General features: G+C 58.2%; 1 protein-coding gene and 1 non-coding gene across 5 annotated transcripts; one reads left to right on the top strand and one right to left on the bottom strand.

Moving 5' to 3' along the window:
• Window positions 1-916: 916 nt before the first annotated feature.
• On the bottom strand, window positions 917-15,554 carry SLC27A4 (solute carrier family 27 member 4). 4 transcript variants are annotated; one of them, XM_058524177.1, is made up of 13 exons: window positions 15,385-15,554; window positions 13,915-14,081; window positions 11,938-12,332; window positions 10,525-10,683; window positions 8,661-8,730; window positions 8,469-8,560; window positions 7,564-7,673; window positions 7,078-7,287; window positions 6,792-6,918; window positions 6,003-6,140; window positions 5,611-5,775; window positions 5,370-5,516; window positions 917-2,706 (listed from the first exon to the last, which is right to left on the bottom strand). In XM_058524177.1, exons 2-13 carry the CDS (start codon window positions 14,073-14,075, stop codon window positions 2,549-2,551), a joined length of 1,932 nt encoding a protein of 643 aa, XP_058380160.1. In that variant the 5' UTR covers window positions 14,076-14,081; window positions 15,385-15,554; the 3' UTR covers window positions 917-2,548. The 4 variants fall into 4 exon arrangements, with proteins under 4 accessions (XP_058380160.1, XP_058380161.1, XP_058380159.1 ...); XM_058524178.1 differs by having other exon boundaries at window positions 15,408-15,554; XM_058524176.1 differs by lacking the exon at window positions 15,385-15,554 and adding an exon at window positions 14,651-15,279.
• Window positions 15,555-16,050: 496 nt separating this feature from the next.
• Window positions 16,051-16,141, top strand: TRNAR-UCU (transfer RNA arginine (anticodon UCU)). The gene is given in 2 exon segments: window positions 16,051-16,087; window positions 16,106-16,141. It is a non-coding gene; the product is annotated as a tRNA-Arg (tRNA).
• Window positions 16,142-16,911: the final 770 nt, after the last annotated feature.

Raw genomic sequence — 16,911 nt, 5'->3', positions numbered from 1 at the left:
CCCGACAGAGTAGGCCTTTCCCGACCGAATCGGCTCCACAGATGAACTTATGCAGTGCGTTGTAAACCATGAAGCACTATATAAATGTCAGGAAATGCCCAATAACCTGTAGCTCTTGTCAGTTAACTTCAGGAGCACAACCACATATTGAGCATCTGCTGCATGCATGGAGATGACCAGAGGCAGACAGGAGAGCTGCAAGACTCAGAGACCCACCAGGACCCCCCTTCACGGAGGGGCTGGGGGAGGGCGGGTGCGGAAGGGGGAAACTTAGGCCAAGTTTGGGGTTTTAACACCTGAATATGTCTCCTTTTTTTCTTTTAACTACCATGTTCTGAGCAGATATCGGCACCAGGCCCTGTGCAAAGAGAGTTCCATATACAATCTCACTGCATGTTCACAACTGTCCCGAGGTGGGGATTCCTAGACCTCCGTTTACAGGAGAGGAAACTGAGGCTTAGCCTGGCAAATGGATTTGAACGTGGGCCTGACTGACTCCCAAGCTGGAGCTTTTAACCACGGCTCCATACTGCCTTTTGATGACTGTGTTCAAGCTGGAGGAAGGAACAGGGCTCCCTGGGGGGGCTCCTTCCCATTGGAGAGCACATGTTGCTGGGGGTTAGAGACACGAAGCTTCACTGTCCGCCAAGTCCAGCCCCTTGGGAGCCCAACCAAAGGGGCTTCTGGGCTGTGTACCTGGCCTGGGGGTGAAGTGGGCACTCACAGCCCCTCCTTCCTGCTTCTGAAGGTTGAACGAGCTCTAAGGGCCCGACAGGATTCTGCAAGGTCCACGCGCCCTCTGCTGGTCAGACTACGCACTGCAGTTATGCCTGTGTTCACCCCCCACTCCCACCCTTGCTCTCCAAGGATGGACTCCAGCTCTGCCCACCTCCCTCCGCCTTCCCCCAGGAGTGGCACCAGACTCTTCTGTCTTTCAAAGGCCACTCCCCAAGGAGGCACTCCAGATTTCTCGTCGTGGCCACCCTCCACCCAGACTGTCAGCTGCTGGCCTCGGGCGTGGCCCACAGTGAGCTCCACAGGCAAGCCTGGAATGGAAGCTCTTCTGGCTTTCCTGTTGCCTTCTGCACCAAGGAGGCAGGTGGAGGAGTGGGAAGGGCTCGGGGCTGGGGTTTGCATTCCAGCCCCTCCACTTGCTGTGTGACCTCAGCCAAGTGACACAGACCATGGTGAGGGTTAAACAGTGAGGATGAGGCCCCCGGGCACAGTCTGCTGCCCTGGGCTGTGCTGGCCCCTTTTCCCATTGGGCTGTGCACGACTCCAGTGACGGGGCCTAGGGGACAGCTGGCTCTCCACTGGCACTGCTGACTCTACAGCCCTCGTAAGACTCCAGGAAGCTTTCCTGGACTCCGCTTGGCCTGTTAGGCAGCCCTGCCCTGGCTCACACAGCCCCCAAACCCCTGGGAAATGCACCCCAGGCAGAGGGAACAGCACGAACAAGGGTGTGGAGATGGGATCCTGTCCTGGGTTAGGGATTTCTCCTTGAAGGCTCTGAACAGCCTTCCCCCCATAATGGCTACCTTTTGCTCCCTGGATCCTCCTGATTATTCCCATTTCACAGATGAGGGGACTGAGTCACTTGGCCAAGGCCACAAGCTTATAAGTGACATAGCTGGTTTGGACTTCCAAGCTCATGCTGTTAAACACCTTGTCAGACTCAGGTGTGGACTACCCCCCGTCTGAGACAACACACCAAAGGCAGGGGCTGTGGCAGGGGCTGTGACGTATCCCCAAGTCCAAGGGAATGAATGAATGGACGAGTGAGTGATTGGGGCGGGAGGTGGGGCCTGAGCAGGCTGGGGGTGAGCTTGGGTGGCATGCACACAGGCTGGGGGTAGTCAAGGTAGAGTTTATTGGCCCCTGAGCACCCCCCCACCCCTCCTCATAGCCAGGCCAGGGCCGAGATGGAGAAGGTGACACGGACAGACCCACAAAGACAGAAAGACCCTGCCTGAGGGACAGTCAGGCAGCCACCCAGGGAGAGGAGGACAGGAGGGGGTGCTCTGTCCAAGCAACCTGCTGCAGTTCGGGGTCCTCCTTCTACTCTCCTGGAGGCCAAGGCAGCATGGAGTGACACTTGAGCAGCTCGGGAGTCAGGATCCTCTTCGGCCACCTGATCAATGGTCACTGCTGCGCCTTCCCACTCTGCTGGCTTCCTGAGTCTGGGGGCTTCTGCCCTGGTCCCATGTACAAGCTCCCTGCTCTCTGGGGAGTGCTTGGTAACCTTCCACCTCCCCCTGCCCTGACCTAAGACATCATCCTGAGGGGCCCAGTCAGTCTCAGCCTGGGGCCCAGAGGCCCCGCCTGGCCTTGAAGAAATACGTGGACATGAGGCTTTCACAGAAAGCCTCTGGGGGGAGGGGGAGGTGGCAGTGAGTCACTTGGCAGTTTTGAGGGGGAGGGGTCAGCACCTCGGGGTCGAGGTGCCGGGTCCCGCCTGCTTTGGTCTGGCATCGCCCAGCACCCCCCTGGAGTGGGAGCTGGGGCTCTGGATCCAGCTCCGCCCGCCCTCAGAGGGATTCGAAGCAAATCACAGCTTCTCCTCGCCTGCCTGGATGCGGGTGTAGGCCTCTGTGTCCAGCGGGCTGTAGCAGCCCTTCCGGGCATCCAGGTAGAACAGTGGGTCCTTCACGACCACAGGGTCAAAGCCCTCCTTCCGCAGCTCTGTCTTCAGTAACTTGAAGGTCCCTGAGGGAGCAGGGAAGATCGGGGGGAGAGGGAAGAAGAGTCAGAGTCAGAGGGTGCAGTGCAGGGGTCCAAGTTCCGGGAACTCGCCCGCCAGAGTTGGAGAGGGGCAGCGAAGGAAGGCTGGAGGGAACATAGGAAAGGGGATGTGTGGGAGGAGGGGCACAGCCCTTTACAGTTTGCAAAAAAGGCTCTATCACATTATGTCCCACTTCTCACAGAAGCCCTGGTAAAGGGGTGGGGGTCTGTGTTACCTGCCTGCTTTGTGCAGATAGGGAAACTGAGACCTGAAGAAGGGAAGCTATTTGTGCAAGCCCACACACTGAGTGAGGACCAGAACTCAGGTCTTCTGTGATGAGTCCCTTTATCAAGCACCTCCCAGGTACAGGTGTGATCTCATTTAATCTGCACATCAACCCCAGAGGCAGGTGCTCAACCTAATTCTATGAATTCTAAGATGCATGTTTTTTGATTTTAACATCTCTGAAATAGTTTAATTATCAGTGGGTTTTTTCCTGAATAGTATGTAATGTAAATTATGCATCTTTCAATCAATGGTATTAATCCATTGTACAGATGAGAAGACTGATGCTCAGAGAGGCACATCTCTGGGCCAATGTCACACAGCTAGTAAATGGTGGAGCTGGGATATGAACCCAGGTGTGACAGATTGCCAAAAATGGCTACCGATTCCTCCCTTCCCTGTATGTACACTCTGCCATGTGGTTTAGCCACTTGTCCCAGCAAGAGCTGGAGTCTTTCTTGACCCCCACTTGAATCTAGACTGGCCCTGTGACTTGCTTTGACCAACAGATTGTAGCAGAAGCAATGTTGTGGGAGTACTGAGTGAGTCCAGGCCTCAAGTGGCCTTGCAGCTTCCATCCCTACCCTCTTGGGGGTGCCCTGAGACCAGTCTAGCCTCTGAAGGATGAGAAGCCACACAGAGCAGAGATGAACCATCCCAGAGAAGGCCACCTAGACCGGCGCTGTCCAATAGGGTAGTCACTGCCCATATGTGGCTATGTAAATTTAATTTAAGTTGAACAAAATTTAAAATTCAGTTTCTCAGGCACACTGGCCACATCTCAAGTGCTCGGCAGTGAAGTGGGGCTCATAGCTGCTGTGCTGGACAGCGCAGATACAGAACATGTCCATCACTGCAGATAGTTCTGTTGGGCAGCGCTGCAGAACCAACCAGCCAGGAGCCAGACATGTGAGTAAGGCCATCTGAGAGCCGCCAGCCCCAGCAGAGCCTCTGAGTGATGGCAGCTAGCTCTCTCACCCCAGGCGAGGCCAACAAAGAACCACTCAACCCCAAATTGCTGACCCAAAAATGGTGAGCAAATAAAATGGTTCTTTTAAGCCCTAAGTCAGATTGGGGTGTTCTGCCTCTCTGAAACCTGAGGTCTGATGGCTCCCTGCCTCTCCTGGACAGAGAAGTCCCGGCCATCGTCCAATCCTCAGGGAGCTCGCGGTCTCCGTCTCGAGCCCAGCACCAGCGTCCCGTCAGACCCTCCCAACTTCAGCTGCTTCAGGGGCTCCCAGGGGCCTGATACCTGGCAGGGCCACGTCAGTCAGGGAGGCTTTCTGGCAAGGCAGGGGCTGACGTGACCACGTGGGAGGCGGCCAGGCAGACGTGGCCGAGGCTGAGCAGCCAGGGAGCGGCTGAGCAGGGGGAGAGCCAGGACAGGGCAGCAAGGACTGAGGAGCGCGGGGGGAGGTCGGGCGTGAGCCCTGGCGCTTCCTGCCCCTCAGGGAACTCCTGAGAGCATCAGTGGACCAACAGACAGAAGGATGGCAGCACCCTGCCATGTGATGTGGGCCCACCACTCACCTCTCACCTGGGTGACGATGACACCTCACTGCCTCCTCGCTCCCCCAGGGGCCACCTGCAGCCCTCTCCCACTTTCTACACAGCAGCCAGAGGACTTTGTAGAACACAAATCTGATCAGGTTACTACTCTGCACAAACACTTCTGTGGCTCCCTCTGCCCCCAGCACAGCTAGCCCAGCCCCATCCGGCCCACAAGGCCCTGGGCTTCTGGCCGCTGCTGGCCTCTCTATCCCTCCTCATGCCACTGCCCGCCCCTCTCACTGGCTCCAGCTTTGGGGACCTCCTTTCCCTCCTCTAGCACCCGAGCGCCTGCCTATCTCAGGGACTTCACACTTGCTGTACCTACACTCGAACAGCCTGGAATGCCCCCCACCCCCACGAAGTCCTCCCTCTCCGTCAGGTCTCAGCTTGAACGTCACCTCCTCAGGGAAGCCTCCCAGCCATCCGAGCCCCCTTCATCTGCTTTTCGTCAGTTTGATCTGTCACCCATTCTTTATCTTTGGAATTGCTTGTCCTGTGGCTGCTCCCCTACTGCTCTAGAAGCTCCAAGAAGGTGGAGGTCCTGTCAGAATCTGTTACGTCTATCCCCAGGGCCCAGCACAGCGCCTGGCACACCGTAGGCACTCCATCAATACCTGTTCCTCTAACGATTGGAGGACGCTTCTCTCTCTGAAGGCTCGGTCTGCTCCCTGTACACAGGGAGGTCAGTTTACCCACCACCCAGAAAGGCTGTGGGTGCAGGTCAAAGGCTAGCCACCCAGGTCTCTCCAGAAGGAACCAGGAAGGGGCCTCAGCCTGGAACCTAGGAGCTAGAGCAGGGGAGGGGGCAGACCTGTTTTGTGCAGCTCAGGCAGGAAGCGCAGGAAGATGGGGCGGGCGTATAGCGGCAGCTCCTTCTCCAGGAGCTGTGCAAAGTGCTCCAGGTCACAGCTGCAAGCGGGCTTGGCCACAGCAGCCATTCCGGCCCGGCCCTCGGTTCCTGTGGGCAGTAGGATGGACGGTGAGAGGCTGGCAGTGCCCCCTGGTGGCGCCTCCCCGTACATACCTGGCACCTCCTGCCTCCCCACACATACCTGGCACCTCGACACCATACACTGCCACATCGGCCATGTCCAGCAGGCGGCTGAGCGTGCCCTCCACTTCGGTGGTGGACACGTTCTCACCCTTCCAGCGGAACGTGTCCCCAGTGCGGTCTCGGAAGTACAGGTAGCCCAGCTCGTCCATCACCAGCACATCACCTAGGGAGGGGCTGCGTGAGGCAGGGCTTGGGCAGGCCTGGCGTGTGGCCCAGCAGCTTGGGCCGGGCAGTCCTTGCTGGATCCTAGGAATCTGTTCAACCGTAAGGGCTGGGACTGGGGGAGTCCTGGGGAGGTGTCCTCTGAAGGTGGGGGAAGGCCCCCTCCTTCCTCTCCACCCTGCCCACCCCGAAGGGGCTGTGAAGGGCTGGGGAGAGATGCCCACCCACCAGTGAGGTAGGCCTGGTCCCCTTTCTGGAAGACGTCCTTGGCGATCTTCTTATTGCTGGCGCCCTGGTTGAGGTAGCCGTCGAAGCGCCGCAGGGGGTCCTTCTGGACGATGCGGCCCACCAGCTGGCCCGGCTCCCCTGGGGGCAGGAAAATCTGAGTCAGATTTGCCCTGGGTGGCCTCTTCCACTGGTTCCTCCACTCCCAAATGCACCCTGCATCTCGCTCTGGCTTCTGTTTACACTGCTGCCCATAGAAACACCCATCTCTCCCCCAGCCCAGGAGCCCAAGGGCAGGGAGCCTCTCCTGGCAGGTCTGGTACGTGCAGGCACTCAGTCACGTCTGGTCACCGAGCAGACAGAGAGATGAACAAATAAATGAAGGGTGGCAAAGCTCTACGTGGACAACCTGACCAAAGCTAGCGCTCCCTGGGCCCCGGCTTTGCTGAAAGAGCCTTACGTTCTTTACCACACGCCGTCCTCGGGGGAACCCCAGGAGGCGGTGCTGCCATCAGCCGCACTTGCAGATGAGAGGCCTCAGGCACAGAGCTAAGGGGTTGAGCCAGGATCAATCCCAGGTGGCCCGGACCCAGGGTCCTCAACACGAAAGTGAGTGAATGGACTGACGGATGGATGGATGGATGAAGAAATAATAAATGGCTTGTAGCCCTAAGAGAAGAGCTGAGTGATGGCCATTGGTCAGAATAGGGCTCCCCACTCACTGACCTGTCCCATCTCCCTCCTGGGCCAACCTCTCACCCTCTGACGCCCAATTCCAACCCTGGGGCAGACCTGGCTGGCAGGGAAGGCAGATGCCATCGGGGCCCCGGATCAGCTCCATGGTGTCCTCATTGACACGCACCAGCCGGATGGGGTACACGAAGGACAGGATGCGGCTGTTGAAGCCACAGGCCCCCACCTGCAAAGACCAAGACTTGGGCCTGGGCTCTCCCCGCATGGGCCTGACACTGGACAGTGGGGGCAGGGGGCTCTGGCGCCCACACTCTCATGTGGAACTATGCCCTCCCCCCACTGCGGTGCCTTCCGTGGTCTGTCCACGCCCCAACCTGGGCCGCACCTGGCTGTCAAAGTTCCCCAGGCTGCAGTTACACTCAGTGGCCCCGTAGAACTCAGCCACCTGGGGGATGTGGAAGCGGCTAGAAAACTCGGTCCAGATGGACTGCCGAAGGCCGTTGCCGAGCGCCATGCGCACCCGATGCCGGGTCTCCGCCTCCCGGCGCGGCTGGTTCAGGAGGTAGCGGCAGAGTTCGCCGATGTACTGCACAATCTGAGGAGGAGCTGGCGTGAGTCTGGGCCCCTGAGGTTGCTCTCACTGCACCACCTCCCAGTCCCTCAGGTCCCGACCCTATTAGTCCTGACCCCACCCCCCAGGGGCCGGCTGTGCCATCCTTGCCCTCTGGGCCTCAGTCTCCCATCTGAACAACAGGAATGTTGCCCTGAATGAAGGACTGGCTGCCTTCAGCTGTCAGATGGATGTCCCAGAGTGGGGTCGTGGGAGGGTCATGAGGGACAGGATGGCTCCGGCCCTTCCCTTTTCACTCACTGTGCAGTTGTACTTGATACAGTCATCCCAGAACCGGGAAGCTGAGAACTTCTTCCGGATCACCACTGTTAGGCCGTGCAGCAGGCACTGCCCGATCCCCACGATGTTTCCTGAAGGCAGAGGAGTGGGCCCTGGAGGTCAGGGAGATGGAAGACCCTTTCCTCCACAGTCTCCTCTTGCCCAGCCCAGCCTCTTCAAAGGCCCTTCCCCTGGTCTCTCCCTTTCCTGTCCTGTCCCTCCAACACTAACTATCATCTCTCTCCCCTAGTCAGACACCTTCCATGGCTCCCCAGTGCCTATGAGATGGCGTACACACTCCTTAGACTGTCCCCCAGGGCCTCTAGAGCTGGTCCCAAGCTCCTGCTCTCATCCCCGTAATGCTGCTATTCAGCCAGGGGGCACTGAGCTAGCCCACCTGGCTTCTGCACCTCATATCTGCCTGCCTTGGGTCCACCTCCTCCAGGAAGCCTTCCCAGCCATCACTGGGCTCTTCCTTGAGCCGAGCTCCTGCTCCCTGCCCCTCCCCACACTCATGTGGGCTCCCATCATTGTCTTGCCCCAAACACACACCAGACTCCTAAGCACCTTGAGGGCAGGAACTATATTTATTCCATCTCTGTCTTCCCTTAAGCCCCTAAGACCAGGCAGCAAGGCTCTGCACACCTGTGGAAACGCACCGAATGGTCAGAGTAGCCCAGGTGCGCTGCGGGACACAGCCACACACACTGCCAGGCTGGTACAGCCATCCTCATTCAGAGAAATCCCGTCAAGGGCCACATCTGGATTTGAACCCAGATTTGATTCCAAAGCTCATGTGTTTCTACTGTGACCTGCTGCCTGCCAAGAGGGGTGGGGTTCTTGAGGCTCTGGGGGCACCAGAGGCTGAGGAAGTGGGCCCAGGCTACCTGCTGAGTGGTAGAGCGGGAGGCAGTCATAGACAATGTCGTCAGGCCGCATGCGGAATCCGTAGTACACCAGGGCAGCCATGCGGTAATACCTGGGAGGGCAGAGGGCTCTGTGGGCCCCTGGAAAGGCAGGAGGCGAGGATCCCAGGCCCGGCCACCCCCAGCCTTCCCCCTGAGGCATCTGCCCCTTACCTGCTATGCACCACGATGGCGGCTTTGGGCAGCCCCGTGGTGCCCGATGTGTAGATGTAGAAGAGCTTATCTGAAGAAAACAGACACGTGAGCAGCTGGGAGGGGGGCAGCACAGGGCTGGGCATGGAGTCAGACAGAAGGACATGATTCAACACCCAGTCCCATCACATGTCCTCCAGGAGGCCTACTCTGATGAGTGCAGACACCACTCTCTGCTCTAATGCCTGCCTCCGTTCCTTCAACAAACTTTTTCTGTGCCCTCGCTCTGTGCCAGGTGTGGGCAGATATCAGTGACTAAGATGGGCACAGGCCCTGCCCTGGCGGAGGTCGCAGCTGAGTGGGACAGGCAGATGAGGAGGACACAGGCCATCCCAATACTGAGCACGAAGTGTCGGGAGCAGGTGGGAAGCACAGGGCCTGTTGAAGCCCAGAGGCGGCACCTGACCCGGGTTCGAGGGAGGGCAGCTGGCACCAGGGAGGGCTTCCCAAAGGAGGTGATCCCCACCCTGAGTCTTAGAGCGTGGGGAGGCATTAGCTGCAGGACGCAGGGTGCTGAAGTAGCTTTGTTTCTTCTTTATCCTACCCTGCAGATCTGCCCAGGGATTGTCACATTACAGTTTTTGTACGAGGCTCAGTCCCATTGGGCTGGAGGTTCTGGGAGGTCAGGAATGCCACAGGATGACCCTGCATGTTTTTTTTTTTTTTTTGTGAGGAATATCGGCCCTGAGCTAACATCTGTCAGTCCTCCTCTTTTTGCTGAGGAAGACTGGCCTTGGGCTAACATCTGTGCCCATCTTCCTCCACTTTATGTGGGACTCCGCCACAGCATGGCCTGACAAGCGGTGCGTCAGTGCGTGCCCGGGATCCGAACCGGCGAACCCCGGGCCGCCGCAGTGGAGCGCGCGCACTCAACCGCTTGCGCCGCAGGGCCGGCCCCGACCCTGCATATTTTGTATCGATTGTCTCACGCTCTCTGGGTGCCTGCTGATGCCAGCCCTGGGCTAGGCACCGTGAGGGCACCAGGCTGAACCAGCCAGAGGCCCTGCCCTCAAGCAGCTTACAGAGCACCCAGGAGATAAGATCCAGATATGACAGAGGATAAATGATGGTAATGACGACAATGACCAGCTGCTGAGCACCTCCTGCCACACTCCAGCTTCAGGACTTGACCCACTATATCTTTGTCAGTCCTCAAAGCCACTCCATAAAATGGGTTGTTACCATCCTCGACTTTATAGCTGTGGGGACCGAGGCTCAGAGGGCAGCTCAGGTGCTCAGGGCACACAAAGGGGAACAGTAGAGCCGGGATATGAACTCTCCAAGCTCCGAGCCACCAAGTGATGCAGCAGGCTGTGCGCTCCACAAGGCAGGCTGGCGTGCACAGGAAGAGGTGAGGGGGTCCAGGAGGCTGCCTGGAGGAGGGGAGGGGAAGGCAGGCAGCCCAGGGCAGGGAGAGGATCACGGCCCAGCAGCAGCCCGCACTCAACAGATGCTGGATGAATATTCAGAGGGTCTTGCTCCTGGCCCAGCCCCAGCCAAAATGCAGACAGAGCAGGTTCCTGGGCCCCACGTGATCCTGCACACGTTAGGCACCAACGAAGGTTTGTTCAACAAATCAGGGACTCGGATGTGTGACCTCCTGTGTGCTCGGCACCAGGCCTGGCACTTTCATACACATCAGCTTGTATAACCTTCCCAGTAACCCCAGGGTTACTGTCCCCACGTTCCCAGATGGAAAAACGAAGGCGACATGACTCACTCCAGGTCACACAGCAAGTTTGCAGAAGAACCCAAGCCTCCGGCCTTGAGGCCAGTGCTCTGTCTTGGCTATCTTAGAAGCCCTTTGTGGGAGTGGGGGACTCACCTATGAAGCCCTTTACAGGGTGACTGGGTAAGTGCTTAGGGGCATCTTCCAGCAGGGGATCCAGGTGCTCGGTGCTAGCGGGCACTGCACTGGGCTCCCAGGGGCCGGAGCAGAAGAGGCTGAGTGAGGGGTCCAGGCTGGCATGGATCTCAAAGACAGCTGCGGGGAAGACAGGACAGATCAGCAGGCAGGCCAGGAAACCCCGTGTTCCCAGGACCTCTGCTCGTGTCAGGGCTGGGCATGATGTCAGGGGAGATTAGCTGGATGGGGAGAGAGAAATGGGTGAAGCACTCGGGACCTCACTATAAGGAAGATGCTCACAGGAGCAACAGCTCCCGTTAGCTGCTGGCTGACTACACAGCGGGCTCTCTACATGCACTCTCCTGCTCACACACCCCAGGAAGCAGGTACCAATAACAGCCCATTTTACAGATGAGGAAACTGAGGCTCTGAGAATGGGAGGGACGTGCTCACAGCTAGAATGTGCTGGAGTTGGGACCCAGAGCCAGCTCTATCTCACACTGAGATCTGAGCTCTTACCCACTGTACTGTGCTGGTCTGTGGGGGACCAGACAGAAAGGAGGATGCAGGTCAGAGGCCAGCAGCCCTTGAGCCTCTTCAGAGAGCGAGATGCTTCTCTCAGGCTCCCCTGAGCACTACAGATGTCCAGATACTTACTTGTCCTGGGCATGGGCCTGTCCTGGCCCACTTGGCCCCAATTCTTCTGGCTTCCTCTTGATTCATCCAATCCTCCCCCTTCTCCCTGCTACATCCTTTTTCCTCCCCTTTCTGCATTTAATAACCTTCCCTGTCCATTATTCTACAACCACAGCAGTGTGGGGGAAAAGAACAGGGATGCTGTGGTCAAGCCCAAGTTGTGTGACCTTCGGTGAGTTCCTCACACCACTCTGAACCTCAGTTTCTTCATCTGTAAAGCCGAGATGACAATCCCTACTTCACCAGGCTTTGTGAAGATGAGAGCTGCTTTTGTAAAGCACCAAGCTCAGTGCTCAGTCAGTGCCCAATGTGGCAGCAAATAAAACATAAGCTCTGCAGGAGAGCAGAGAATGGATTCTTGTTCCCATTTTTTAGATGAGGCAAACGAGGCCTAATTGGTCACAAGAACGGTTCCCATTATATCTAAGGGCATCAGATAATAGTAGCTTCAGCCACTGTTAGTGCTTCGGGTGAAGTATCTTCTTGAAAGTGGTACGAGGTAGGTACCACAGTGAGGAAACTGAGGCCTAGAGAATTCCATCTCTCACTCAGGATCTCCAGCTGACCTCATGCCTTCATGAGGCTCCTGCCCTCATCTGGTGAGCCACACAGCCTCCCCCAGGGCTACAGGGGGGCTGTGGTCTGTACAATGTCCCGTGGGACTCCCTGCCTGTCCCCTGCCCCTTTGGGACTTACCGGGGGCCATCTCGCTGCCAAAGATGAGGGCCCGGGCCTGGGAGGTGGTCAGGCAGTGGCGCAGGGCGTCCCGCCGGAGGTTGGTGTTGATGAGAGCCGCCTCCACGCCCAGCTTGGCCATGCCCAGCCACAGGCCCACAAACTCATTGCGGTTCTCCATGAAGAGGGCAGCCACGTCGCCCGAGGCCAGGCCCCGGGCCTGCAAGAAATTGGCCACACTGCTCGAGTAGTCGTCCAGCTGGCGGAAAGTCCAGTGGGTGTCTGTGCCCTCGAAGATCAGGGCCGTCTTGTCAGGGTGGCGCCGGACCGTAGAGGCGAACAAAAGGGGCACCGTCTGCTGCTCCCGCAGGTACCGCTGGACCTTTGTCTTCACCTTCAGGAGCACCATGCCACCGCTGAGTGGGAGTGAGCAAGGGAGCCATGACTGCAGGGTCGGGAGTGGGGTTCCCAATACCCTACAGGCCTGAGGCTTCTGAGCCAAATCACTTGCAACATTCTCCTTCTGGGCACTGTTACGTGCACCAGCTCATCGAAGCCCCAGAGTAACACTAGGGACTGGGCGATTACTCCCTCCCCTGTATAGATGGGGAAACCAAGGCTCTGCCCGCACCACGGCTTGCCCCAAGCTTCGCAGGTGGAATGTGGCTGAGCTGAGATCTCAACCTTGGTCCTCTCTGGCTCCTGAGTTCAACTCCTTCTATCTTCTAAGCTCTGCTCTGAGTCTGCTGCTCTGTCAGAGCCTTCCAGGACTCCCCAAGTCAAAGTCTAAACTCCTCTTTCGGGACCTTCCACAGCCCCGTATCATACCTTCCCCTCCATCACTAGAGTATATAAAGGATGAGTTTGCAATTTGTCCAGTCTTCCCCCCGTGAGCCCAGCAAGGTCAGGGCTCCGTCTTGTTCATCAGTGCCTGGTCCTGCTCAGTGCCAGGCACAGGGTAGATGTTCATTAAGTGTCTGTGGAATTGCTGGCAACATCTCCCTTTCCTGCCCTGCCCCTGCTACCTCTGACCCCTGAACTCTCCCAGATGCCTGGCCTCTATGCCTTTGCTGATGCTGTGCCCTCTGGCTGGAATCCCCTGCTCCTACCACCTAGAGGTGCCTCTGAAGTACAAATTCTTTTCCTCCAGGAGGCCTTCTCTGATTTCCCAAGGCCCCGGCCTGGAGCCATCTCTCCTTGCTCCATGCTCCCACAGCTCTCTGCTGCTTCCACCCTGCCGGCAGTGGCCACTCAATACCTCCTTCTGCAATCAACTCAGACTGACAAATGCTGAGCTGCCTGTTCTGGACGTGGGTCACTGTGCTGGATGCTGGGACACTACTGTGAGCAAGGCCGCCAGGGTCTCTGCCCACATGGCACTGCCAGTTAGGGATTCACTGTGTCCCCTTCTTATCTCTCTGACCAGTCTGAGCTTGGCTCAGGACTGGGTCTGCCTTGATCCTCTCTGGGCCCCAGAGCCAGCCCTCCACCGGGCACAGAGCAGGTGGCAGCAGGTGTTTCTGGTACAGGATATCCCTGTGGACCATACCTGACATCCTTTGGGGAGCAGGTTCTCTCAGACATCTATTTGGTGCCCTGCTCTAGAACTCGGTGCCCTCTCAGAATCATGCCAACACCAGGACAGGGCTTTTTCCACAGGGCTCCTCTTCACCCTCTCACAAGCTACAGCATGTCCTGGGGACCCCTTGCAGACATCTCCTCAACACACCTGGTGTCCAGTGCATATCCTGGGCCCCCAAGTCTGCGCCAGGCTAAGGAGCAGCAAGTTAGGAAGATTCCCCAGGAGGAAACCTTGACCTTGGAGATGGAAGTACCAGGTGCTACAGCCAGGGGAAGGGTGTGGCGCAGAGGCTGCTCCTTTGGGGCCCAGGTGCCGTGTGCAGGTAGAGGCCATGGGGTCTGGTCTGGGGAGATTTGGGAGATTAGGAGCCCAGCTTGGTGTGAGAGACCCCAGGAAGGGCTGGACCGGGTACTCACAAGACATCGCGCCTGATGGTCTTGATGAAGACCCGGACGAAGCGCCAGCCGCCAGACCCCAGGTAGAGGAGCAGCAGAGAGAACCCCACTTGGGTCCAGGGCAGTTTCAGCACCAGCTTGGAGAACAGCAACACCCCCACCAGAGATGCCCCGAGCAGCATTGTGGCCTGTGGGCACAAGGCAGTCAGTGGACCCAAATGTCTGGGTCTCCCACCTCCTGACCCAGGCAGCCAGGCCACTATGATCCCAAAGGGTCTACGTGTACTGAGGCTTAGCCATACTGAGTGGGGTGGCTGAGGACGATGTCCCTTTCCAGGGCTATCTGGAAGGGGAAGCTATAGGCATGGGACTTGAGGTCTGAAATTCCAGGGGTGACAGGCAGGAGGCTGGGTTCTAGCTCCCTAGTCCCATCTCTGCCTATGACTCTCTGAGTCATAGGCAAGTCCCTTTCCCACTTAGGCCTCAGTCTCCCCCTCTGCGCAATACGTGTAGTGAGACTTGCTCTCAGAGGCCCTTTCAGCCAAAACAGGTCAGTCCACTCTCCTGACATCCAGGGTCCCTAACCAAAATGGCTTGGAGGGGGGTATTGACTTAAGTGCCTCTGGCTTGACTCCCCACCCAGAGACCTAGGGAGGTTCTGTGGATGACCAGGCCAAGCCACAACACCCAAATGGGCAGCTTCCTAGGAAGGGGCCCTGCTCAGTCCCTGCCCACAGGCTGGGGGGCAGCGCCATACCTCGGCTGGCCCATAGAGGGCGACGGAGCAGACAGGTTAGAGCCCGGAGGTGCCTGAGAGGTGACCGCCCAGAGGAGAAAGGTAATTGAGGGAGAGAAAGAAGGCCTTGAAGGCACCCCCAACAAACACACTCAGCAAACCAGTCAGATGACTCTTTGGGGATTGGGGTTTAGGGGAGGCGAACGGCTAGCTGGACTGAGATTAGGACTCTTGGGCTCTATTCTTGGCGCTTTACGGACTTGCTCAAGGGGGCAGCCAATGGGACTCAGTTTTCCTTCGGGTTCTGCTATTCCTGGGGAGCGGCTGAAGGTCAAGGCTGTGATGTAGCCTAAGAGTCTCCAAGCCAGGATGAGGACATGGTCTGGACCACAAGGAGCCTTTACAGACCATCTCCTCCTCCTCCACGCGAAAAGCAAAAGCCAGGAGCGGGACCGAACTAGCGCCCCGAACTCCAACACCAGGGTTTCCAAGGCCCTCAGATCTCTGGCCTCCCATAGCCCACCAGGGCAGAGGGCAGGAACCTGTCCCGGAAGGCTGTGGGATGGAGCTAGGAAGCAAGCGGATGCCCAGTTCCCTCGGGTCCCGGCCTGTCACTGCGAACCGCTCTGGCCCCTAAAGAGCCAGGGTAGCAGAGCGCCCCACAAGGAGACAGAGCAGCAGGGCGCGCCCCCCACCCCAGGCAGGCACTGTCACCTCCCCCCGACGCGGCCGGGCATATTCCTCCGCCCACGTACCCACTGGCCCGGCCCGTGCTCACCCGGCGTCGGCCCCTCCGCGCGGCGCCCCGTCCAGATGCGGCCCAGCTGCGGCGACGGAGTAAGGAGAGCGAGGGGGCATTAGCCGCCCCTGGGCGCGCAGAGCCGGGTCTCAGCCGCGCCTCGCCGGCTCTGCGTCCTGCATGGCTCGGCCGCCCGGACAGCCCCGCCCGCCCGCGGCGCTCCTCCCCCGCCCGCCTCCTGCAACCCAAACCGGCTGCGCGGGCCGGCAGCACCGCCTACCGCACCTTCCCCGCCACCGGCGAGCGGCTGAGCCAGCGGCGCAGCCCCAGCGCGCACGACACCGCCCGCCCCAGCCCGCTCTGCGCGCGCGACGGCCTCGGGCGGTGCCTCGCGCGGCATGCTGGGAGTTGTAGTCCGCGCCGGGCGACCGCGCCCGGCTGCGGGGACCCCCGGGGCCGGGAGCAGATAGGTGGGTTCTGCCTGGGCCCCGACCCCCCAGTATCCGGGCGTCTGGACGTGGGGGAGAGTACCGCCACCCGCACCGTTGGCTGAGAATTCGGAGTCCGTGTCCGGACGCGGGCAGAGTTCGGCAAGCCTCAGCTAGCCAGCACCAAACCTAGAAGAGCGCTAAAAAGGAGGTTTCGCATGGAGAGGTCAGCCAGAGGGTAGGTTTGGGCAACTGGCTCTGTGGCGCAATGGATAGCGCATTGGACTTCTAGCCGATTTTGGTGTGGTTATTCAAAGGTTGTGGGTTCGAGTCCCATCAGAGTCAAATTTTGACAGCTCGCTCCCATTCGGATATTTTATGGCCTCCAGTACCCTATGAGGTTCAAAAGACTTCTAGACCTGAGGCTGGCACCTTTGCTTCTGGGACAGCAATAAACTTGGCGTCAGGATTACTGCGTGGGAATCCTGTGCCATCCATGGTATCTTGTAAGCAGCCTGGCACACCTGGTGGTACAAAGGGCAGATATGGAGACCTGTACCTAACTTCGGCCTCTGATGGCTCTGGACCCTGCAGCAAATCAGTTAACCTCTAAGCCTATTGACCATATTTATCATACCACCTGCCAAGCCCTGGGCCATCTGCCAGCTTCCCAGCATTGTGCAACTCTGGGCCTCTGAAAACTTGGTTCCTTGATAATCAAACATGTTGGGCATCCACAGTTGCCACTTGTCCTTAAATAGATCCCTTAATCCCTTAGTCCAGTAGAAGTCCTTAAAAGGGGGGAGGGGCATTTTCAGGGTCTATTGTAGGGATCAAAAATGAAATTTTGGTCTGATAAGTATTTGGACCTATTTCTTCCAGAGTATAGGGTGCATCCTTTTGGAGGACCTTGGTAAATTAAAACACAACCTCTCCCATGGGTATTACATTCAGGAGGCAGTGTGGTGCAACAGTTATCGGCCTGGGCATCGGCATCCAAAAGACTTGGTTCAACTTCTCAGTTGAAAGTTCAAAGTCTCCATTTCTTCTTATATATAAAAATGAGGACAGGGCCGGCCCCGTGGCTTAGCGGTTAAGTGCGCATGCTCCGCTGC

The sequence above is a fragment of the Diceros bicornis genome, chromosome 28 (assembly GCF_020826845.1).
Source record: "Diceros bicornis minor isolate mBicDic1 chromosome 28, mDicBic1.mat.cur, whole genome shotgun sequence".
Taxonomy (NCBI): domain Eukaryota; kingdom Metazoa; phylum Chordata; class Mammalia; order Perissodactyla; family Rhinocerotidae; genus Diceros; species Diceros bicornis.
Note: the sequence above shows the minus strand (reverse complement) of the source record. Positions and strands in the feature narration are given on the sequence as shown.